Source organism: Myxocyprinus asiaticus, chromosome 10, assembly GCF_019703515.2.
Source record: "Myxocyprinus asiaticus isolate MX2 ecotype Aquarium Trade chromosome 10, UBuf_Myxa_2, whole genome shotgun sequence".
Classification (NCBI taxonomy): Eukaryota; Metazoa; Chordata; class Actinopteri; order Cypriniformes; family Catostomidae; genus Myxocyprinus; species Myxocyprinus asiaticus.
This window is the reverse complement of record NC_059353.1, coordinates 7,203,250-7,229,738: the sequence shown is the minus strand read 5'-3', so window position 1 is coordinate 7,229,738 and position 26,489 is coordinate 7,203,250. Positions and strand designations below refer to the sequence as shown.

At 42.9% G+C, this 26,489-nt stretch overlaps 1 protein-coding gene across 1 annotated transcript in view; it reads left to right on the top strand.

Annotated features, from left to right (window-relative positions):
• LOC127447266 (cyclin-dependent kinase 16) overlaps positions 1-11,422 on the top strand; it is a 38,958-nt gene extending 27,536 nt beyond the window's left edge. Inside the window, exons 14-17 of the mRNA XM_051709037.1 lie at positions 1,120-1,210; positions 5,968-6,045; positions 7,029-7,133; positions 8,903-11,422. Of these exons, the coding sequence (XP_051564997.1) occupies positions 1,120-1,210; positions 5,968-6,045; positions 7,029-7,120 (261 nt within the window). The 3' untranslated portion in view covers positions 7,121-7,133; positions 8,903-11,422. The remainder of the gene's footprint in view (positions 1-1,119; positions 1,211-5,967; positions 6,046-7,028; positions 7,134-8,902) is intronic.
• The last annotated feature ends 15,067 nt before the right edge of the window (positions 11,423-26,489 follow it).

The window sequence follows — 26,489 nt, the reverse complement described above, 5'->3', positions numbered from 1 at the left end:
GAAACCATGGTTACTAGGGGTGTGACGATACACGATACTGGGTTCACGAGAACGAGATGATATTTTAACACTATATACACTACCGGTCAAAAGTTTTGAAACACTCATTCTTTATTATAATTTCTTTTTTTTTTTTTTTTTTTTTGTACATTTTAGAATGATAGTAAAATCATCAAAACTATGGAATAACATAAATGGAACTATGGGAATTGTGTTGTGACTAAACAAAATCCAAAATAAATCAAAACTATGTTATATTTTAGCATCTTCAAAGTAGTCACCCTTTGCCTAGAATTTGCAGACATGTACTCTTGACATTTTCTCAACCAACTTCTTGAGGTATCACCCTGGGATGATTTTTAAACAGTATTGAAGGAGTTCCCATCTGTGTTGGGCACTTATTGGCTGCTTTTCTTTATTATTTGGTCCAAGTCATCAATTACAAAAACTTTTTTTTATTTTTTTATTACATTTTAGTTTTATAATTAAATAAATTAATATGGTGGCTCAATTATATTTTTGTCTACAAAACTAATTTCAACGGGATTACGTATTTAAAATACAAAATATAAGTGACTGTATTCCATTACAGTTACAATTTAAATCATTGGTAATCAGAATACAGTTACATTCAAAAAGTATTTTGAATACTGAAGAGATTACTTTGCATTTTATATTTATTTGTTTCATTTAATATTTAGTCCTTTCAGATGGAAAACATTTATACATATAAATGATGCGATCTAAAATGCATTTGAACAGCAGTGGAACACTTTCTTATGATGTGTTACATTCATACGAGCAAACAGAGAAGTAAGTTTGAAGTAAGTTTGGAGCAGAAGAAATAGAAATAAACCTTGTGTAAATTGCCAGCTTTACGCTAAGCTAAAATGCTATTTCTAGCCATTTTACATGCACGTTACCTGGCACGATCATATTTTTTAATAGCAAAGACCTGAGTGACTTTTTAAAAACAATTAATTATTTTGAGCATTAGGGTTTACAGTGTAGTATTACTGCCTACGTTTCCATTTTAGTACTGTTTTTGCAATGAGATGTCATTTGAAGACATGCACAAAGACCAAAAATATATTAACCCCCTGGATGTGTGTTTTATAGTTTGAGGCAAGACAACGTATTTTTGCAGAAGAGGCTCTCCAGCACATTTATTTCAGAGATCTGGGAGACAAAGTTCAGGAACTGGCTGACAGTAAGTTTTTAATACTACTACATGAACATATTAGTCAAATATAAGCTCATTTGAGACATACTGTCGACTCGAGACATTAGCAAAACTTTTAGATTTTTTACAAAATAATATAAATTAAGCAACTAAAATACAGTTTCTTGATCTTTTTTTTTAACAGTGTATTTTTTCTTGTGATGTCTATATCTCATTCTTTTTCCCAAATGACTTGACTTGATGAATAAGTTAAAAAGGCTTTACAGGACAAGCTTCATGAGGCCGTTTCTGCTTGTGGTCAGTAAGGACAGCTAGGGACTGTCCTGAATAGCGTGGCATGTCATGCTTGGCATACAATTTCTTTTTTCTTTTCTTTTTTTTATTCTTATCACTATAACTCATATTCTCACAGTAACAGTAACTTTATCAAATGTACTCATCTCTCCAGCTACAGTGCCCTCTAAAAGTATTTGGACAGTGAGATTTTCTTCATAATTTTGGCTCTGGACGCCACCACAATGGATTTGAAATTAAGCAATCAATACATGATTGAAGTACAGACTGTCAGCTTTAAATTGAAGGGATTTACAACCAAACTGAATGAACGGTAATTAGGAATTACAGGATGTTTTATACACAGACCCCCATTTTCAGGGGCTCAAAAGTAATTGGATAATCGACTGAAAAGCTGTTCCTTATCTGTCACTCACTTGACGTTGTGTCGTTGTTTCTCCCCCTCGTGCATGACTAGTGCAGAGTACGCCCCTGGGCACTTCGACAGCTAAGAGAGTATATATTCTGAAAATAAAAGAGTATATTTTCCTCTAAAAGAGTGGCACTGACGGAGAGCGTCTTTTCAAAGATGTCTTTTTGTCTGTGTATATTTCCTGTTACCACTCCAATTCTGACGGCCACAATCGCTGCCTCACGTGTCTGGGCTACAGCTACGCTGAGGCAGCATTCATGGATGGCTCATGCGCTCACTGCGAGAGTGTGACCATGGCAATGTTGCAGTCACGGCTTTCCTTCTTAAGGGGGAAAGCCACTCCAGCCGCTCCCCACCCCAGTCTTTCTACCTATGGGTACGAGGCTGCGATGGTTAGCGCTGGGGGCGATTTGGGGACCCCAATGGGAGTGGCTCAGTTTCAGAGGCTCCTGGGGCATATGACGTCCTCAGCGGCGGTCACGGCGCTCGGTTTGATGCATATGAGACCGCTCCAGCACTGGTTTCAGACTCGAGTCCTGAGATGGGCATGACACTGCGGCACACAATGCATGGTCATCACACCGATCTGCCGCCGCGTGTTCAGCCCTTGGATGGACCTTGCATTTCTGCGGGCAGGGGTCCCCTTAGAGCAAGTGTCCAGGCATGTCATTGTTATGACAGATGCCTCTAAGTTAGGCTGGGGCACCGTGTGCAACGGGCATGCAGCCGCAGGCTCCTGGAAAGCAGGGCCATGACTGCGTTGGCATATCAACTGCTGCGAGTTGTTGGCGGTATTGCTGGCCCTGCAGAGGCTTCGGCCGTTGATCCAGGGCAAGCACGTGTTGGTCCAGATGGACAACATAGCGATGGTAGTGTATATAAACTGCCAAGGTGGCTTACGCTCACGTCGCATGTCGCAACTCACCCGCCGTTTCCTCCTCTGGAGTCAGCAGTGACTGAAGTCGTGGCAGGCCACTAACATCCCGGGCAACCTCAACTGTGCAGCGGATGCGCTGTCACGGCAGGTTACACTCAGGGGAAAGTGGAGACTCCACCCCCAGGTGGTCCAGCTGATTTAGAGTCGATTCGGCGAAACACAGTTAGACCTGTTTGCTTCCCGGGAATCCTCCCACTGCCTGCTCTGGTACTCCCTGGCCGAGGCTCCCCTCAGCACAGATGCGCTGGCACACAGGTGGCCCCGGTGGCTGCACAAGTATGCGTTTCCCCCAGTGAGCCTGCTTGCACAGAATTTGTGCAAGGTCAGGGAGGACGAGGAGCAAGTCATCCTGGTGGCGCCCTACTGGCCCACCCAGACTTGGTTCTCGGAGCTCACACTCTTCACGACAGCTCCTCCCTGGCAAGTTCCCCCGAGCGAGGACCTCCTATCTCAGGGATGGGGCACCATCTGGCACCCGCGACCAGACCTCTGGAATCTCCATGTCTGGCCCCTGGACGGGACACAGAAGACCTAAGTGGCCTAAGACCGGTGATGGTAGACACGATCACTCAGGCCAGGGCTCCCTCTACGAGGTGCCTGTATGCCTTGAAGTGGTGTTTGTTCACAAATTGGTGTTCTTCCTGAGGTGAAGACCCCCAGAGATGTGCAGTCGGGTTGGTGCTTTCCTTCCTGCAGGAGAGATTGGAGGGGTGGCTGTCCCCCTCCACCTTGAAGGTGTATGTGGCCTCTATAGTGGCGCACCATGACGCGGTGGATGGTAAGTCCCTTAGCAAGCATGACATGATCATCAGGTTCCTTAGAGGCGTGATGAGGTTGAATCCTCCTAGGCCACGCCTCATTCCCTCGTGGGATCTCTCCGTAGTTCTGCTGGGCCTGCGGAGAGCCCCGTTTGAGCCCCTAGAGTCAGTTGAGCTAAAGGCTCTCTCATTGAAGACTGCCCTCCTGACTGCGCTCACGTCCATCAAGAGGGTTGGGGACCTGCAGTTGTTCTCTGTTAGCGACACCTGCCTGGAGTTCGGTCCGGCATACTCTCACGTGATCTTGAGACCACGACCGGGCTATGTGCCCAAGGTTCCCATGACCCCATTTAGGGATCAGATGGTGAGCCTGCAACGCTGCCCCAGGAGGAGGCAGACCCAGCCTTGTCATTGCATCTACTTGGACTGCACGCAGAGCTTTAGACGCTCTGAGCAGCTCTTTGTCTGCTTTGGAGGACAGTGGAAAGAGAGGGCTGTCTCCAAACAGAGGAACGCACATTGGGTCATGGATGCCATCGCTTTAGCGTACCAGGCCCAGGACGTGCCGCCCCCTTTGGGACTATGAGCACACTCCACTAGGAGTGTGGCGGCCTCCTGGGCCTTGACCAATGGCACCTCTCTAGCAGACATCTGTAGAGCAGCAGGCTGGGCAACACCCAATACCTTCACAAGATTTTATAATCTCTGGGTTGAGCCAGTTTCGTCCCGTGTGTTGTCAGGTATGAACAGGTAAGTATGCGGGGCAGCTGGCCGGGTGTACCACTTGCATACAGCGCCTTTCCCCTCTCGGAGGGGAAGACGTGCTCTTTTTTCCCCCATGCGAGTTCACGAGACGGTGAACCCTGGATGTATTTCCTCCTTAGCCCTGTGACAGGCGAATTTGGCGGAGAAATTCAATGCCAGCTCAGTACGTGTGCTAGTATGCCCATGGGTAACCCCGTGTGAAGTATTTTCCACGGTACGGTTTCCCTGTTGGTAAATCCGCGTCCTTGGGCAGAGCTCCCTCTGCCACAGTTGCCGTGTTTGTAGAGCTCCTCCCCTCCGGGTAGGACCTACCGTGGGACTTCTTCCACATGTGATACTGCTGGTCGGTAAGTCTATGTGACATATTCTCCACGCATTACCTCCCTTTCGGACAGGGTGTGGTCTCCGCAGTGTATTTCCCCTTGGGAAAGGACACCCCCCGACGCAGATGCATATGGCCCCAGCAGAATTATTTTCCAATTTTGTGGGAGAAAAAAGAAGAGAAGAGGCCATGGCTGGCGCGGCCTGCCCCCACTATCAGTTCGTCTTGTCCCCAGGGTGCGAGGGGTAGTACAACACTCGTGGGGCGTTGGGGGAGGTTATGTGCGGGCCTGGTGCACTTGCACTGAGACTTTGTGTCCCTCTTGCCACAATGCTGAGCTACCCGCTGAAATGGCCGGGATCCTGTCTCGGCTCCTTAGCGCAAAACCTGAATGAGTGGTTGCGAGCCAGCTCCTTTTATACCCGTATGTCCGGGGGAGTGGCATGCAAATTCCACTCTCCAATTCCCATTGGCCTTTTCTCAAAAGATCAGAGGGGTTTGGGGCTCCCAAGAGTGACCCCTAGTGTCACTACATCGGGTCACTAGTGCTTGTTAATGATATGACTGCTGACAGAAGCAGCAGGATGAATTCTGAAGTGTTTAGAACGTAGAACTTGTTTAGAACTGTAAGAACGACATTTGACAGTACTGATGAACAGTGACCCAGAACATAATGTAAAAGACAACCAAAGAGCTTTTCAAGGCAAATAAATGGAATATTCAGTCAGTCACCTGCCTTCAGCCCAATTGAACATGCAGTTCACTTGCTGAAGACAAAACTGAAAGCAGAAAGACCCACAAACAAGCAGCAACTTGAAACACATAATTTGGTGATGTCAATGGGTTCCAGACTTCAGACAGTTAATCAATGCAAAGGATTTTCAACCAAGTATTAAGAATAAGAATTTTGTTTATGCTTATGTTAGTTTGTTCAATTACTTTAGAGCTACAGAATTGCAAAAATAAACATTTTCAAAATCTGGAACACCTGGATTTTTTAAGTGTGGATGCTTTTTATAATTGTGATTGTGGAAAAACTGCAAACATGGTGCATCATCAGTTCTTAAATGTTTTAACTTAAATGTCATGTAAGTTTAATCTTTGAATGCTGTAAAAAGAAAAACTTCAACTTCGTTCTCACTGTAGTAGGATGAAGAAACTGATCGGCTGATTAAATTGCAAACGGTCAGCTGTGCGATTTATAAAGGGAACAGAAAAGGGTTCAAGAGATGAGAGTAAGGGTGCAACAATTTTCTATAGCAGTTTTTCAGTTCTGATAAACTGTGTCGCCCCCAGCTGCATCCATCTTCTCCATTAAGGAGATTCGGCTGCAGAAGGACCCAGGGAAACACTTCAGCACTCAGAGAGAGATGGGTGAGTGGATCTTTGGAGACAAAGATATTCATCAGTTTATTTTTCCTGGTACACTTAAGAGAGGAGCTGAAAAGCAGCAGTGGTTGAGCCTGTTTTGTCTCCCTTATTTCTACTGTATTTGTTGCTTGTCAGAGTCCACATCAATAACGCTTTATTGATATGGTTGTCAATTAAGAAATTTAAGAGTTAAATTAAGAAATGTAGAAAAGGGGGGCCTGGGTATCTCAGCGAGTATTGACGCTGACTACCAACCCTGGAGTTGCGAGTTCGAATCCAGGGTGTACTGAGTGACTCCAGCCAGGTCTCCTAAGCAACCAAATTGGCCTGGTTGCTAGGGAGGGTAGAGTCACATGGGGTAACCTCCTTATGGTCGCTATAATGTGTGGTTCTCGCTCTCGGTGGGGCGCGTGGTGGGTTGTGCATGAATGCCGCGGAGAATAGCATGGGCCTCCACACGCGCTACATCTCCGCGGTAATGCGCTCAACAAGCCATGTGATAAGATGCACGAATTGACAGTCTCAGATGCGGAGGCAACTGAGATTCGTCCTCTGCCACCCGGATTGAGGCGAGTCACTACGCCACCACGAGGATTTAGAGCGCATTGGGAATTAGGCATTCCAAATTGAAAAAAAAAAAAAAAAAAGAAATGTAGAAAAGGGAGGAAAAAATAAAATAAAGGTAAAATCAAATACAATGGTGATTAATTTACATACAAGATATATGGTAAATATGCATTGTGATGGGCCATAATGTGTGTTCCTAATGTCAGATAAATAATTGATTGTTTCATAGCAGCATTTTCAATTTGATTATTTCCATTAAAAAAAAAATCCAATCATGAAAATTCATGTGGTCCAAAATTTCAAAAAACACACATAGAAGGCTATGAAAAATACACTTACAGTTTTATACATCTGTTGTCTCTTTCTGAAATATTTCATTATGTGTCTATGATTCTCTTTATCCTACATTGTCTTCACAGCTGTGGCCCATCGGATGGGCTCAGCCCCACCTGAACATTTTCCCAATGAAGGAGTGAATCGTGTTCTACATTCAGTACCCCTTTCTTCATAAACATGCTTATGGGGTAAATAAACACTTCCTTTACCTCCCTTTTAAATTGTGCTTTCTTTGTGAAGTTTGCATAGTTCTCTTGCATTTTGATGTGTCTGTTGTTTAGTATCTATTTGCACAGATTTTGTTTCTGTATATAAATATTTGTTTCCTATACGATGAAGTTGGACTGAAAAATCATTGTGGTCATTAGGAGCTAAACACAATGACAGTTCAGCCATCATGGGAGTCTATGTCAGCCATATAGGGTTAAAAGCTGTGATAGTGAAGCTGTACAGTTTGTCTCTCAAACTCACTAGTGCCACCAAATTCTTTGCTAATGACTACTTGATAACACTGCATTAATGTTCCCTTTGTTAAGGATTTAAAAAGGGGTTCATCAGTGACTAGTAAGTCATTTACAAATGCATTAAAAATCATTGATATGCAGTTATAACAACATGAAAAGGATGACTTTCATGCAGTACTTGCCAAACAGTAAGCATTTTCACTGTCATAAATGCTTAATAAATACACTTATTCAAAACTTAAATGCCCTAATTCATGATTTTATAACAATGTATCAAAAATAGACTATTATAGTTAGATTAAAATTAGGGATTATGTCATTTTGTGTTTATATTCCTTGTTTTAATGTCTTAAATCACTTGTGTTGTCACTTTTCTTGTCACATTGATGTCAAAAGTATATGGTGCTACTCAGAGTGCTGTTTCAACTTACCTAGTCCTAGTTACTAGGGATGTGTACAACAACTAATTTCACTTAAGTTTAAATGGAAATATTTTAATTGACAAGTCTACTAGTCTAAAAGTAAGAAAGAGAAACCTAACATATTGTCCTAAAACAGGACATCCACTCACAGAATAATAGATTCAGCTGTCGGCACTTTGTTTGAAACAAGCGTACTTAAAGAAGTGTCAGGGTTAAAAATAATGTGGGAAAAAAAAGGCATATCTAGCCTACAATAACCATTTACTACTTACTCGTACACATTTATGGAGTGAAATTAGCATGTCAAAATGGTCCGGTGAAAAACAATTAATCCCTGCACTTGAAAAAGCCCGCTCGGCTAGAACAGAAGTATTTCCTGTGCCAACTAGCAGCAGCAGTAAGGTTTAGTCGACTAGTCTCGCAAGTTCCTACTAGTTACCTAAAGTCCTCTGCAAAAACACTTTTCAGCTCTTCATGCTCATTCACAGCATATCATATAATAAATCCTGATGACAATTGAACCATACTGAACTTTATGTACATACCATAGGTTTCTAATGTTGGCAACTCCTTAATAAAATCTTCATATGTGTCCACTTTACATTGAGGTTCATTTTCATAGGTTATTAATATTGAATAAGTAATATTAGGCATTTATAACATGTGAGGTAAAACGGCGCACTATTTGGAAGGTTGCATGAAAGTCGCCCCTTTAAGCGTGTTGTTATAACCACATATTAATGATTTATAATGCATTTGTAAATTACCTTATTAGTCATTAATGAACCCCTTTATAAACCCTTACCAAAGGGAACATTAATGTAAAGTGTTGTCGACTTTTGAACAGTTTGGTGTGGAAACAATGTTTTTTCATTAATTTTTAATGAGACAGGCCACATTTAGTGCACTTTCAATGTCGGCCTTACTGGAATGTCCACTATCTTGTATTTTAGTCATAAACTTTTTTTTTTGGCAGCTCCTACATACTTCAGATCAAACACTTGTGTATGAAATGTGCCTTGCCCTGTCTGTTCAAAACTGACCAAACTGATTTTCTATTATTCAATACAGTAATTCATCATTTCACCAATAACTCACCAGTACAGGAAGTTGATGGGGAAGACACCAAACAGGAAGAGACGCTGCATCTTTTCAACGCTTTTGCCTTATAAATCAAAAGTTGGTATGTGTTTGCAAGCGTGTAATGAGGGCACCTGAGCAGTTTTATGACAGCACCACCTAGTGGTCTTTTCACTACTCCTATAATGTTTGTCCAATAACCACCAGATTTGGCTCAGATGATCTTCAGACCATGACAGACAAAAAGATTGCTGACTTCACATGAGATCCGTCCAGCAATAACAACATATTTCCTGAGACTTACACAAAATAAGCCAATAGTTGTTTGACATCAGTAGCATTACGTTTAGTGCTTCTTTATTCACTCTGTCCCCCTAGCAGCTCAGGGGTAATCTCAAAAACAGAGCATTTTGTTTGAACTCCGATTAGGATGTTTGCGGTGACATTATGCCCAAATGCACAACCATATGATATGTAGAGACTCACCATATGGGCATATTTAAAATCACTTTAAAATCATGTAATGTTCAATATAAAGTATGTAAATATGTTTAGGGTTGATTTTCAGTTCACTTATACACACAATAACATGTGCACATACTGTGGTAGAACAATTTGTAACCCTTGACACCTTATGAGTTAAAATCAAAACTATAGACACAAGAAAACAAATCTGAGTGTGGTGGTGTAATGGTTCAGCCTCTGGTCTTGAACTTGAAGGTTGGTGGTTCAATCCCTGCGAGGAGTGATCTATGAGCCATCACCTTTGTGCCTGTGAGCACGACACTTACTGTAAAGCCAGGCTCCTCCAGGAGAGTTGTCCCTGTAATAATTGATCTGCAAGTCACTTTGGATGAAAGCATTTGCTGAATTATTGCTTGCATAGAGTATGGTAAAATGGAAACTCGACATTGATATTTCAAATGCATGCATCTCAAGACAGACACTGTTATACTAAAGTGTGTCCAAGCAATCATAGAGACTGCGAAGACTTCTGCAAACAGGTAACAGGCATGAAAGAGCATGGATATTCTGCTACTTTTAAAGATGTACTGACAGAAAGTGACAAGGAGAAAAGACGAGGTGAAACTGGTTAAGAACATGTTTGGGCCATATTTCACCCCAAAGTCAAAAGAAAGAAATGAAAAATTATTTTGCATAAACAAATGGTACCTGTTTTAAATTCATTAAGATTAATGACAATAGCTGGGTTTATAGCCACATATTGTTATGCAAATTTTAGGATATTGCATCAAAAATGCTTAATGGAAACACCCAGATGCAAATAAAATCTCCAAAGTGCACATAAAAAAGTTACAAAAATCTCTTGAGCTGGATACCTTTTGTTCATTCGAAAATAAGACATCTGCATAAACTGCAATGGAAACACATTTAAAGAATACTTTTCCCTATAGAATTATATCTAAGGGATAATGTACAGTCAGTCGGTCGTTATCACAAAATTAATCCCGACGGTGATCAGGACCCCGACGCGAAGTGGATTATTACATGGCATCCTACCAAATAAATAAATAAATGGACATGAAACATTTATTTATTTCAAAATTATAATGTGAGAAGAAAGAAATGGTAGAGTCTCTAGAAACCTGTGCATCAGTTGTGTTGGTGATCATTTTGCGAAAATGACCATCTGACTGCTCATTATCCAGCTTATTACAAGACTACCTGCCAAATAAATGGACACGAAATATTAATTTGCATAGAAATTATGTTATAATGTGAGAAGAAAGAAATCACAGAGTATCTAGAAACACATGATTTTAAGCTCTGGTTTGTGTCAGTTTTGTTGGTGATCATCTGAGTGCTAATTTTCCATCTTACTACAAGACTACTTGCCAAATAAATAAGTAAACAGGAATTATTTTATTAGCTTACTTGTAGAGATCACAAAGTGATATGAGAAGTAGGAAAGATAACTCACAATCTCAAGATGACCGGACGGATATCAGTTTATCCACGAATGTGTTTGTTATTTAGAAATATCAGACCACCAGATGGCATTATTGACTAATCAGTATTGAGTATTCCAGAGAGCCGAGTAATAAAGGAATACAGATGGCCATCAAAAAAGTCATGTAACTTTGCCTCAACAAGCCATGTGAATAAATAATTTGCTCAGAGAATATCATTGCAAAGCATCTGAAATGTTGCTCTGGTTATTCTGAAATGCCAAAGTCTGTAATCAAAATGATTGTCTGCTATTACTGCACATCCCAGGACTGTGATGTGCTTTCACTCCCAGACAGAAGGCATCTGCCACTTAACACTAACAAACATGAAGTTCGTCAGAGCGTTTCGTCTGTGCGCTCTAAACCACAAGTCATTTATTACTGTTTCTAGAAGTCTTTCTGTGTATGATGCATCCTGGACAACTGGGGATTCTTGATTCTGTAATTAGGACTGTGATATGGACAACTACAGTACAAACAGAGCCATGAGTAAATCATATTTTACACAATGAATGCTTTATTTCACACATCCATCATGTAATAAATCTTCCACATGTTTGCAAGAATTCTGCTTTTCTTACACAGTCAACCACTCACAAACTCCAGAATATGTAGTGTTATTCACATGCAACTTTGTAGTTTACCATTGACAAAATATGATGCAAAGGAAGTTGTGTTTTATGGGTTTAACAGACCAATTTGAGGCCTGACTGAAAACGTTACCATTGGTGAGACATTGGTTTTACCTGCTGCAAAAGATGTGCAGAATCAAGTTTGGTGAAAGCTCTGCAGTGCAATTAAGTTCAATTCCAAAGTCAAACCACACCGGCAGCTGCAGAATGTCTGATCTTGCCAATGATGGTAAAGAACAACTACTAGACTTTATACTATGAACACTATGCACATTTCATCTAGAGCCTCTCTGGGGGAGGGGGCTGACTTAAGTTTGAGAACCCCTACTCCAAGAGGGATCCTGAGATGTAATTGCAACAAAATGATATTTTAACACAATTAAAGAAAGCAGTGATGGGCTGTCAGATAAATACATTGTTGGGTTGCTTTGCGTGCGAGAGCACAGTTGTAGTAAATATGCAACTGCCAAATGTTTGGAAGCATGTTAGTGTTTTGTATCAATGAGCTGTATCATGCTGAACTCTTATTCTGATAGACGTGATTGAGGCAAGACAGATGACAGTGCAGACTGACAAGTCCGTGTTTAATGTCCACTTACACATGCAAATTAATTATATTCAAGCCGTATATTCATTTTATACCCATAAGCAATAAACATGAGAAATTCAGCTGATTTCTCACTTTTACATTTTTTTAAACAAATTTTTCTCGTTTTTTTTTTTTTTTTTTAAATTATGAAAAACAAAATTCAAACCTTAATTTATGTTTTTAAATTTTGAAACAAAAAAAAGGACCTATTTGGACAAATTGTAGTGTGTAAAGGTCACTAAGTCATGGTTGATCTGAGGAGTGCATGTTAAGTTGGGGGACGCCACTCGAAGGGTCTTTCCAAATGAAAGTAAGTAAAATTATTTGTTTTCTATACTGTTAGTGAAGTGTACATTCATAAATTCACACTTCAAGGGCCTTGTCCTTCAGAGTGAGTAGGGCATAGGGATGATCACTTTCAAACTGGAATTCGCCCTATACCATGGTCAATTCGAATACTCGATTCTGATTCTGACTGTTAAAACAGTTTAAAACACAGGTAGTTTCAGTCAGTTTTAATCACTGTTCTATCCACCGTTTTCCTGACAAAACACCGGGTGGTACCATGACTCTGATTGCTGCTGGACTGTTTTCTGGTTTTGGTCTTCATGGGATGAGGAACTGAGTGATCCAGATGGAGAACAACAACCATTTTAAGTATTAGTTGGAGTAAAAATGAGTTAAGGTCAACTTGTGCAGTTGTTTGCAGTCATAACAACTCGAAGTAGTTAATGATATCAGCATAACTAACCTCGGTCCATCGCTTCATGTACCCACTCGAGTGAGGCATTGTCAAAAGACGGTCATGGGTATGGAGACACATGTTTTTTTATTTGGCAATTTTTACAAATTGAATACACTAAACATCACATTATCTGCTAAAAACGTACTCTGATGCCAGTGAAAACACTAGAGACTGGAAAACGAAAACAGGATTCTGTTATGATTCGTTTAACACTTCTGCATTAAGGAAAAGGTAGATTAATGCACCTACTCTGCTGTCCTCCTTAATACATTGCAAGAGTTTTATACCTCTGTTCAAACTACCTCCGTATGTGAATGTAGGGTAGCAAGTCTGATGAGTCTCAGAGCTGGGATAAACAGTCACATCAAGCAGAAGCACAACAGCAGAAGTCACACAATGCTGTCTTTAAATCAACTGTGAAGTGCTACAGGAGTAAAACGGAAGAGACACCGGTGTTCATCAGCCCTGTATAACTGAGTCCGACCTGGAGATAATTAGGAATGCACCTGCACTTTCCTTTTACACGGCCATAGAGCTTGTAAGGAAATTATGGTTTTGACATTTAGCTATGTTTTGCACGAGGGGGAGAGAAGGAAACTAGGACCTATCAAACGTGTCTTTGAATTGTAAAATTATAAACATGCCGCACACACCTGCTAAAGGGCGTTGCTCGATCACGCAGTGTTGAATTCAGACTGTTTTATAAAAAAATGCAGCATTTTGCTGTTTAGTAATTGTGCAAGGCCATATCGCGATTTCATCTTAATCCAATCAATCGTTCAGCCTTAATGGATACCATACCAATGTCTCAGAGGTCAAAGTCTTCAGGTTTAAAGTGTTTTAGATGGTTTTCCCCTCATCATGTACAGTAAGTGCCACTTTTACAGCTGTCACTTCTGCAACACTGTATGCGAAAATGACAAGAATAGAAATTAAATATAACATGCTCACTTCTACATTATCTGGCTATTATTATTTCTGGATTGAGTATTTAAATTAGCAGTTTTTAAAGAGTGTTTGGTCTCCAAAAAACTCACGTCCACATCCATGTGATATTATCGCACTACTTTATCTTTGTGTCTGGTTTAGAATGAGCAGGACTCACCAGCACTGGAACAAGTTTTGAAACTGGGCTGGTTGTGATATCATCACAACAACATTCTGCAGTCAATATGGCCAATTTATACCAGACCAGCTTCCAAGATTGTCAAAATCACGGTGACTGACTAGTTATTTATCAACTTACACAGTTTGAGTGTTGAAGTAATCTAACTAAAGAGATTCAAATCTGCTTCCATGCCACCGGCACAGAGAGAGACTGGCTATACACTTGTCATCATAATCACAGTTAACACATACCTTTGATGAGGCAGCTGTCTTCGGTTTGGGATACTACTGGAAAACTGTATTGGTTCAACTGCGTGTTCTTGTGTATCTGTCCCTCTTTTTATTTGTCTATTAAATCATTTGACAATAATTTTATTATTTGTTTTTAACAACATTACACAAGCACTATATGCCCTGTGCTTTATACTTTTTAAAGAGCATATTGCATTCCACATTGTGTGACTTACAGAATTAAGGGTTAAAGTTATTTCCTCATCCCCAATAATAGGATACAAAGCAATATTTGTTAATTATCCTACTTTGCCTAATTCAGATGACTTTATGACTGATCTTTGATATCAATCTTGTCTTATTGTGAATTAAGTCAAATTTCTCTCTTGGAAGAAGAATAACACAAAACTCCTGTAGGTTTTAAAACACCGTTATGTTACTTGATAAGCTTGATAACATTGTGCAAACAGTATATGGTCATTCTACGACTATTGTGTAAGTCATATCATGCAAGTTATAACTACTTACAGAAACATCTGGACTCGTGTATAACAGAACATCTCCTTATGGTTCAACACGCGTCTACAAACAACACAGAATGGCAGTGACAGCCTGCGCCCTCACCCACTTTCATTCATTCCTGGCTTTTTTATTCATGTTCCAGGGATTTTGTAGATCAGTGGTTAGATGGACCGATCAGATGTCTGCATTTTTTCACTTTCCTTGTTGGAAAGGGCAAAATGGCACATTTACCTATTTAAATGAATATCAGATGCTAAAACTACATTGAATTTTACTCTTTACCAGGAATATACTTTAATGTCTGTTATTGTTTATGATTGAGGACTTGCTATTGGCTGTTGTTATTGCATAATTAATCTGTCACATCTGTGCAGGTTTTGGGGAGTGTTTGGGGGTGTTATTAATTAACATTTAAAAGTTATTGGGGGTTTATAGTTATGTTTTAAGTTCCTTTTAATGTTAATTATGTCATTTTATGTTATGACATGGGTATTTTTTGTTTTGTTACTGTGGGTGAGATTAGTGTTCCTTTGAGTTAGTTGTGATACTGTTTGAAATACTAACAACTTACACTATGTTTTCGGAGATCAGGTAAGTTATTCAGTAAACTATTCTGTTTCAAAGTGCTCTGCTGGTGAAATCACATGACTTGACCAGTGTGATGTACACTTAGAAGCATTGGATTGAAACAAATGGTTTGTTAGGTTTCAAAGTTTTATGAAGCGTGTTTCGAAAGTGCTTATCACTTGTTAAAGTTTGCTGATGCCTGACCTTTTGATTGCTTGATGGAGACATCAGTTTGATAATTGTTTTCTATCAAGAATAGGAAAGCAATGACTCAAAGCAGCTAGTAGTCACTCCTTTTCAGTCAATTCCCATGCTATATTAATGCGTACAGCAGAAGTGCACATATTTTTATGTCAGCCAAAGTTCCGTTGAGGTGTAGGCTAAAAGTGTGTGTCGCCCCTGACAGGACACAAGATCTAGTGACCTGTAGCTAGTTAACTGTTATTGTTATTCTTCCAGTCAAAATTTGCGCTGCAAAAATCAATGTTGGCACGTGACCACGATAAAAGCAGGATAATCCACACTTCACGTTTGGTGGTTCTTTGTCTCCACGTTGTGCATTAAAATAACTTAAGGCACACCTAGTGTCCCTTACTTAATTTACATAGATTTAGCTAAATTTCTGATAATTTCATGTGTCACAGTATATTAGAGTCTGTAGTGTTACCATCATTAATGGGATTCTTTGGAATTGAAGGATTCTTTTTGGTTAAAATAACCACACTGGAAACTAGCATTCATATGGGGAAAGAGGCAAATGTCGTGCAGAGATTTAGAAAGGGAGTAAATGAATCAGGTTAGGTGCTACAGCAAAACAAATCTGAGATACATAGCCGTGAAATCAAAATTAACTGCACAATCAAAAATTATTATAATAAAAATGTATCTCGCTTTGTTCACCATCTTTTATTTTATCACTGAGCTCATTAAAGGTACATTCTGAGACTGCCTTCCAGGAAAAGGATACAAATGATGATACCTTAATATTGGCCAGAATGAGATGTCTTAGGAAGCACCATAATTAGGAAACGTCATGGTTACTTTTGTATCCTCCGTTCCCTGATGGAGGGAATGTGACGTTGTGTTGATGTAGTGACACTAGGGGTCACTCTTGGGAGCCCCAAACACCTCTGCTTTTTTAAAAAAAGGCCAGTGAGAATTGGCGAGTGGAATTTGCATGCCACTCCCCCGGACATACGGGTATAAAAGGAGCTGGTATGCAACCACTCATTCAGGTTTTGTGCTGAGGAGCCGAGACCATGTCCCGGCCATTTCAGCAGGTAGTTCAGCGTTGTGGCAAGAGGGACACAATGTCTCATTCCCTCCATCAGGGAACGGAGGTTACGAAATGTTACCATGACGTTCCCTATCTGGCACTCACTCGACATTGTGTCGATGTGCTCTGCAGATGTCTGCCAAAGAGGCACCACTGGCCAGGGCCCAGGAGGCTGCCACACTCCTGGTAAAGTGGGCTCGTAACCCCGCAGGGGGTGGCACATCCTGAGCCTGATATGCCATCGTGATGGCTTCAATGACCCAGTGGGCGATCCTCTGTTTGGAGACAGTGCTTCCTTTCCGCTGTCCACCAAAGCAGACAAAGATCTGCTTGGAGCTTCTAAAGCTCTGCGTGTGATCCAAATAGATGCGTAAAGCTCACACTGGACATAGCAACGGCAAGGCTGGGTCTGCCTCCTCCTGGGGCAGCGCTTGCAGGTTCACCACCTGATCCCTAAAAGGGGTCGTGGGAACCTTGGGCACATAGCCCGGTCGGGGTCTCAGGATCACGTGAGAGTAACCCAGACCGAACTCCAGGTACGATTCGCTGACAGAGAACACCTGCAGGTCCCCTACCCTTTTGATGGAAGTGAGCACAGTCAGGAAGGCAGTCTTCAAAGACAGTGCCTTAAACTCAGCTGACTCCAAAGGCTCAAAGGGAGCTCCCTGTAGACCCCGAAGGACTACAGAGAGGTCCCACGAGGGGACGAGGCATGGTCTGGAGGGATTCAACCTCCTAGCGCCTCTCAGGACCTGATGATCAAGTCGTGCTTCCCCAAGTACTTACCATCTACTGCATCATAATGAGCTGAAATTGCGGCTACATACACCTTCAAGGTGGAGGGGGACAGCCACCCCTCCAGCCTCTCCTGCAGGAAGGAAAGCACCGAACCGACTGCGTATCTCTGGGGGTCTTCGCGTAAGGAAGAACACCACTTAGCAAACAGAGGAGGAGACAGCGGGCGAGTTGTGACATGCAACGGGAGCGTAGACCACCTTGATGGTTGATGTACGCTACCGTCGCTGTGTTGTCCGTCCAGACCAACACGTGCTTGCCCTGGATCAACAGCTGAAACCTCTGCAGGGCGAGCAGTACTGCCAACATCTCTGGGCAGTTGATGTGCCAATGCAGCCGCGGGCCAGTCCAGAAGCCGGCGGCTGTGTGCCCATTGAATACGGCACACCAGCCCATCTTGGAGGCATCTGTTGTAACCATGACGCTCCTGGAGACCTGCTCTAGGGGAACCCCTGCCCATAGAAATGCAAGGTCGGTCCAAGGACTAAAGAGACGGTGACAGATCGGCGTGATGGTCACACGATGTGTCCCGCAGCGCCTTGCCCATCTCGGGCTCGAGTCTGAAGCCAGTGCTGAAGCGGTTTCATATGCATCAACCTGAGCGGTGTGGCCGCCGCTAAGGATGCCATATGCCCCAGGAGCCTCTGAAAAAGTTTCAGTGGAACCACTGTCCTCCATCTGAATGCCTTCAGACAGTTCAGCACCAACTGTGCATGCTCGCTTGTGAGGTGCGCAGTCATTGAGACTGAGTCCAACTCCAAACTGAGAAAAGAGATGCTCTGAACCAGGGAGAGCTTGCTCTTTTCCCAGTTGACCCGAAGCCCTAGTCGGCTGAGGTGCCAGAGCATGAGGTCCCTGTGTGTGCACAGCAACTCTCGATAGTGAGCTAGGATTAGCCAGTCGTCAAGATAGTTGAGGATGCGGATGCCCACTTCCCATAGCAGGGCAAGGGCTGCCTCTGCGACCTTCGCAAAGATGTGAGGGGACAAGGACAGGCCGAAGGGGAGGACCTTGTTCTGGTACGCCTGGCCTTCAAAGGCAAACCGCAGGAAGGGTCTGTGTCGAGGTAAGACCGAGATGTGGAAGTACGTGTCCTTCAGGTCTACCGCCGCGAACCAATCTTGATGCTGGACGCTCGCTAGAATGCGTTTTTGCGTCAGCATCTTGGACGGGTGTCTGTGCAAAGCCCGGTTCAGTACTCACAGGTCCAGGATTGGACGCAACCCACTGCCTTTCTTCGGTATGATGAAGTAAGGGCTGTAGAACTCTTTCTTCATCTTGGCTGGAGGGACAGGCTCTATCGCGCCCTTGCGCAGAAGGGTAGCGATCTCCGCACGTAAGGTAGCGGCATTTTCGCCCTTCACCGAGGTGAAACAGACGCCGCTGGACCTGGGCGGGCACCTGGCGAACTGAATCGTGTAGCCGAGTCGGACGGTCCAGGTCAGCCATCACAACGGGTTGGAAAGCGTGAGCCATGTGCCCAAACTCCGGGTGAGGGGGACCAAGGCAATGATCACGTCGGATGTTCCAGCGGGTGGGGCCTCGCGGCGGGGCAGAGCTCGAGGTGCCACGTCGAGGGGACATGAGCCCCGTGACTGTGCTGAGTCCAGGGACATCGAAGGATATGTTGTAAGGCCTCCGTCTGCTTCTTCGCTGCAGAGAACTGCTGGGCAAAGTCCTCGACGGCATCACCAAACAGGCTAACCTGGGAAATAGGGGCGTCAAGGAACCGTGCCTTGTCTGCCTCTCCCATCTCAATCAAGTTGAGCCAAAGATGGCACTCCTGGACCACCAGGGTGGACATCGCCTGCCCAAGAGACCGCACCATGACCTTCATCACCCGGAGAGCGAGGTTGGTTGCCAAGCGCAGTTCCTGCATCAATCCCGGGTCAGAACTACCCTCGTGCAGTTCTTTTAGCGCCTTGGCTTGGTGTACTTGCAGGAGAGCCATGGCGTGCAGGCTGGAGGTGGCTTGTCCAGCGGCACCGTAGGCCACAGTCATCAGGGATGACGTAAACCTATAGGCCCTGGACGGGAGCTTCGCCTTATCCACCTGGGGGATCACCGTATACCCCCTGGCCGCTCCACCATCGAGGGTAGTGAGAGCGGGGGAGCTGAAAGACAGGGACCAGGCAGTAAAAGGTGCCTCCCATGATCTTGTCAGCTCCTCATGCACTTCCGGAAAGAAAGGGACCGGGGCGTGGCCGTGGGTGGCGCCCTGAGCCTCGGAACCAATCGTCGAGCTGTGAGGGTTCAGGGGAGAGTGGAGGTTTCCACTCTAGCCCAACGCTCGCGGCCGTCCGGGAAAGCCTGGCCAGGGCAAGCGAGTGTGCTGGAGAATGGGAGGTCCCTGATGTCCCAAATCGCCCCCAGTGCTAACCGTCGTGACCTCAAACCCATAGGTAGAAGGACCGGTGTGGGGAGCCACTGGGGTGGCTTGCTTTGTTATGAAAGCAAGCCGTGACCGCAACGTTGTCATGGTCATGTTCTCGCAATGAGGACATGACTCATCCACGAACGATGTCTCCACATGTGCAGCACCCAGACATGTAAGACAGCGATCGTGGCCCTCAGAAGCGGAGAGATAACGACCGCAACCAGGAATAACACACAAACGGAAAGGCATCTTTAAAAAGACGTTCCGTGTGTGCCGCTCTTTTTGTGAATGAAAATATACGCTTTTAGAATAAACTCTCTTATTTTTGCTCTGCCGAAGTGCCCAGGGGTGTTCTCTGCACTCCACGGGTGCAGAGGGAGAGTGGCCGCTGAAATGCGCCGTAAATCCAGCAGTTTTGAGGTGCGTCTTTGGAGGGAATTGAATTCAGTGCACTGAATACAACTGCTCAGCTCCGAAGAGAAAATCTGAATGAGTGGTTGCATACCAGCTCTTTTTATACCCGTATGTCCGGGGGAGTGGCATGCAGATTCCCCTCGCCAATTCTCATTGGCCTTTTTTCAAAAAAGCAGAGGTGTTTGGGGCTCCCAAGAGTGATCCCTAGTGTCACTACATTGACACAACGTCAAGTGAGTGACAGATAGGGAACCTACCTTATGGAACAGGCTTTGTGATGGGAGCGCATATATGATGTCCAAAAATGCTGTCTCCGGAGGCAGCTCATTAGGTTTTGGAACAGACCCTATATTTTGTAGTAGGATGACACTTCATGGATCTGCTCAAAATAAAATGTTCATGAAAATGTGTCCTTCATATTTTTATTATGTAGTAACCCTTTTATAAAAGAAATAAGGCACGCAATGCTGTTCTATATTGTGAATATATTCACAGCTGAAGGAGTGTGTCTATATATATATATCCCCCTTTTTGCTTGTTGCTTTTTGCTTATTCTTTGTTGTTGTTCTTATGAATATGAATGTGCCATATCTTTAAAGGATGTTCACCTCATGGACTTTTAGTATATACTAAAAGTCCATGAGGTGAACATCTTTTAAAGATATGGCACATTCATATTCATAAGAACAACAACAAAGAATAAGTCATGATGGAAAAAGATGCAGCCAAAATGTTTATTTGTTTGTAAAGATTTCACAGCTAAAGGTAATTACTCTGGTTTAGAGTACTACAGGTGTTCATGAAATGTGTTGCATGTAGAGAGTGTTTTTGGAGTTATCTGCAGTCGTGCTGGTGATGGGCGGCACCTGTGAGGATCCTCCTGAAAGACCAGAGCTGCTGAAGCAGAACGGCACGTGAGTGATGCGGCCGTCAGACCGGCACTGCCATCAGAGACAGCAGGATCAGGGGTTAAAATAGTAAGTCACCTGGAGACATCACGGTAACAATAAGTGAAAGTTTTTTTCTTTCATCACTTTGCATCAGTCATTTCAGACTTCCAGATGATTTTAGCAGCAGCAGTGTTTCTGTTGTGTGGACTGACTACATACATGGGTATTTCTTCAACCCTGGGAGTGAAATAAACTAAGAGTGAAATAAACAAATCATTACAATATTTATTGTGTGAAAATGAAGGATCAAAGTTAACAATAATAATTTTCCAGAATGACAAGGATATTTAGAGAAATATACATGGTCATAAGAATGCTTCTTTTTAACATTTATAAGATCGCTGAGTTTTAGTGCTGTCACATTTGTAACTATTTAGAGGTTAAGTTTATTTCACTTAAACAGTGTTCATTCAAATAAGTTGATACTTTCTTTACAAAGCTAACTTATGTTGATGTTAAGTATGATAAACAAATGGTCCCCCTTTTCTTTACATTAAACACCCATAAAAATTAATACAGACGTGACCGTTACAGATGCATCATATCAAATCATATGGATATCAATGAGAGAATCAAACCTCCACCGCTCGTTCTTTTACCATGATGATCAATCGCTAACTACTGATTTAATCTGAGACTTGTTTCAATCTTACTGCATGTATAGCCAACATTTGGAAAGGGATTGTTGACAAACTTTGCGAATTGAATTGTAATATGACAAACGTCCTTCTATTAGAACATAATACTGCTACAAAGTCAATATACAACATAACAATACAAAGTCTGCAGGTTTCAAAGTGTTTTGTTCTTAGGAGTGCCAACTCTTCTACATTCTGTGGCTAGTATTTTTGTCACGTCCATTAAGCACAGGGCTGCGAGGAGCACCATGAAAACTGCGGTGGTGGAGTACAACCGGCAATGATGAGCACGTAAATGGATCAACTTATTGAAAGGCCTCAATATACTTCTGGAGAAGTTCTTATCCATTCTTCGTTTAGGGGTAAAAAGAAGTTCTAAACAGTCGAGCAATGGTATACTGTTTCCAAATATTCAGACACCCGCCACACCACTGTGGGAGGCGTTTAGAGGAGCGTTTAAATATGAGGATGCTACATGTAAAACCTAAACTAATGTGACATTAAAGCTACACTATGTAACTTTTGGCCCTCTAGCGGTTAAAAAATAAAACTGCATGTGTCTTGCAGAAGAACATTGTTTTGAAAATGATGCAAGTCGTGCTTCGGCTCTGCTCCTCTGCACAGATGAATGTGGTTCGAGGCACCGGTTTACACTGGATACAGGACATCTTATCAGAGCAATTGGAAAAATAAATAATGAAAGAAAGGTAAAGTTGGATATCCGAAAACATGTAATCTGAGCAGAAAAGTGCCATATCTTATGCTGTTGTTTTGACAACACTGATGTTTTGAAATAAATGACGTTTCAAAAGTTAGGCATCATTGATTACACAACTATACATAAACCATATCAATAAAATATCTTACCTGTTGAGTAAGAAAAAAGCCATCTCTGGGTCGCTTTTAATCCTTTCAGATCTCTGAGTTGTTGCCACCTCTGGGGATGGGCATGGCCGGGCCATGATGGAGCACGGCCGGCACTGAATCAGCAGGAGAGCGAGATAAGGAGCAGCCGGAGGCGCTGATTCGAGAGAGACGCACGCAGAAGTCTGTTTACGTTTGTTTTGAGTTGAGTTCCTTATTAAAATTTTATGTTTAATGTTCAGCCGGTTCCTGCCTCCTCCTTGCCCATCCGTATACTGTTACAGTGGTGCCGAAACCCGGTAGGGAGGAGGGATGCGCTGTCGTGGAGTCCTCACTGCTGCCATCTGCCAGGGGAGCAGCCGTGGCCATCTGCCTGGGGACGGAGGGGTCGCTGCCAAGAGAGCCAGAGGAACCGTGGCTGTCTGCCGGGGGAGGAGCGAGCTGGCGTCCGCCAGAGGGTGGAGGAGCGGTTGAGGACCGGACGACAGTGTGTCCGGGAACCAGCGAGCAAGTTCTTCTCTCTCTCCTCTCTCTCTCTCTCTCTCTCTCTCTCTGTGTGACTCCGCTCGCCCTTTCCCTCTCCCCATGCCTCCCCTCATCTCTCCCCCAGGTTCAAAGAAGGCGGGGTGGACCACCGACTGACAGAACGGCCGGAAGGGCAGCGTCTCCCCCCCAGAGATGGGGGAGAGTTAGTCAGACCAGTGGCATCCCGGCCTGAATCGGGAGGGGGAGGAGGGTGACGAGGAGGAAAGCATGGCCGTTCAGCCGATTCCTGCCTCCTCCTTGCCCATCCTGAACCTGTTACACCGATATTGATTTGGGTTTTATTATGGACTCTGTCGCTTTCCCTTTTTGCTTGTAGTCTCTGCTCTGTTCAAGGTTTCTTTGTTTTTACAACCGGTGATTCCCCGGAGGTTTGCCGTTTTGAATGATCCATGGTCAATTTTTCTCGTTCGTTGTAACAACAAACTTTCAGCTTCACGCTACACCCAAACCATACATGTGCTATAGTAGCCAGATCTTATTTTCTTTGTGTACGGATAAGATGTCAGCATGCACGGGCGAATGACGTATGTATGCAATTTCCCGTGAAATCCGTCCCGACAGCTCTAAGATATAAATCATTATTATAGGTTTATCAAATGCATTTGGGTAAAGACATGGTTTGGAAGATGGATTTTTGTTGCACTCTCTCATTAATAACATTTTGTTGTTTTTTTTTAACAAAAAAAGTTACATAGTGTAGCTTTAAAATGTGTTATCAATGACTTTATGCCTCATTCTATAAGTAGAATTCACATGAGGTCAGTAAAAGAAGCTTTTAACCACTCGATGATGATTTAAAGTAATATATATATATATATATATATATATATATATATATATATATATATACAGTGCATCCAGAAAGTATTCACAGCGCTTCACTTTTTCCACATTTTGTTATGTTTCAGCCTTATTCCAAAATGGATTAAATTCATTATTTTCCTCAAAATTCTACAAACAATACCCCATAATGACAATGTGAAAGAAGTTCGTTTGAAATCTTTGCAAATTTATTAAAAAAAAAAAAAACGAAAAAAATCACATGTACATAAGTATTCACAGCCTTTGCTCAATACTTTGTTGAAGCACCTTTGGCACCAATTACAGCCTCAAGTCTTTTTGAGTATGATGCTACAAGCTTGGCACACCTATTTTTGGGCAGTTTCTCCTATTCTTCTTTGCAGGACCTCTCAAGCTCCATCAGGTTGGATGGGGAGCATCGATGCACAGCCATTTTCAGATCTCTCCAGAGATGTTCAATCGGGTTCAAGTCTGGGCTCTGGCTGGGCCACTCAAGGACATTCACAGAGTTGTCCCGGAGCCACTCCTTTGTAATCTTGGCTGTGTGCTTAGGGTCGTTGTCCTGTTGGAAGATGAACCTTCACCCCAGTCTGTGGTCCAGAGTGCTCTGGAGCAGGTTTTCATCAAGGATGTCTCTGTACATTGCTGCATTCATCTTTCCCTCGATCCTGACTAGTCTCCCAGTTCCTGCTGCTGAAAAACATCCCCACAGCATGATGCTGCCACCACCATGCTTCACTGTAGGGATGGTATTGGCCAGATGATGAACAGTGCCTGTTCCTCCAGACATGACACTTGCCATTCAGGCCAAAGAGTTCAATCTTTGTTTCTCATGGTCTGAGAGTCCTTCAGGTGCCTTTTAGCAAACAGGCAGGCTGTCATGTGCCTTTTACTGAGGAGTGGCTTCCGTCTGGCCACTCTACCATACAGGCCTGATTGGTGGAGTGCTGCAGAGATGGTTGTTCTTCTGGAAGGTTCTCTTCTCTCCACAGAGAAATGCTGGAGCTCTGTCAGAGTGACCATCGGGTTCTTGGTCACCTCCCTGACTAAGGCCCTTCTCCCCCGATCGCTCAGTTTGGCCAGGCGGCCAGCTCTAGGAAGAGTCCTGGTGGTTAAAAACTTCTTCCATTTATGGATGATGGAGGCCACTGGGCTCATTGGGACCTTCAATGCTGCAGAAATTTTTCTGTACCGTTCCCCAGATCTGTGCCTCGATACAATCCTGTCTTGGAGGTCTACAGACAATTCCTTGGACTTCATGGCTTGGTTTGTGCTCTGACATGCACTGTTAACTGTGGGACCTTATATAGACAGGTGTGTGCCTTTCCAAATCATGTCCAATCAACTGAATTTACCACAGGTGGACTCCAATCAAGTTGTAGAAACATCTCAAGGATGATCAGTGGAAACAGGATGCACCTGAGCTCAATTTTGAGTGTCATGGCAAAGGCTGTGAATACTTATGTACATGTGATTTATTTCGTTTTTTATTTTTAATAAATTTGCAAAGATTTCAAACAAACTTCTTTCATGTTGTCATTATGGGGTATTGTTTGTAGAATTTTGAGGAAAATAATGAATTTAATCCATTTTGGAATAAGGCTGTAACATAACAAAATGTGGAAAAAGTGAAGCGCTGTGAATACTTTCCAGATGCACTGTATATAAATACTATATTTCTACAACAGTTAGTTCCAGTCCTTGAATCTAATTAGATGAGAGCCGTTCTAAGAGTCCTGATAAAGGAGTCATAACAGCACTGGGACACTTTACTGTTTGTATCACTTCACTTGTGTTCATGGTGTTCTAAAGTAAAGTGTAAGAGCAGCACAGATGTGTAAGAGCTGCTAAATGTGGGGATTTTGATTCGTCCCTTTATTATTAAAGATTTGAGCCAGCAGGTGTCAACAAAAGACTGTCTTTTATGTGTGTATGCGTTCATGAGCGAGCTGAGCTGACGTTGAGAGTCTGCACCGTCAGTCAGTGAGTAGTTTTCATTGACGTCATCAGCTTGTCTCTCACTTCATGATTGCTCGGATTACTACTACACTATTGTTGAGAAATAGATTTAAACTAACAGCTTCAGCATTACTGCCGATCACACTGAGAGTCGCGACAGATGAAGTAATTAAACACGCTCAGGGCACCTAACTGATACAAGTTTCTGAGCTGGGAGAAGACAAACTTTCAACATGGCGGAGAAGAGAATGCTTTCTGTGTCAAAATAAGAGTTCCCCAAGAAATATACAAGAATGAAACTGGCGTCCTCCATGTATTCTCTCTGACAACAAAACACTTGAACGTGAGTGAAATACTCATAGGAGAATTTAATTAGCACATTTCTATCATAGCATCACTCCATGATCGGAGCAGATATCTATCACACTACAGCTGAGGAACAGAATTAAACTAACAGCTTGAGCATTACTGTTCATCACTGCTTGGAAGTCGCGACAGAGGCAGGTAATCGCACACACTTAATCGCTCTCTCTCTCTCACTCTCTCTCTATCTCACACACACACACACACACACACACACACGTTGGTGCGGCTG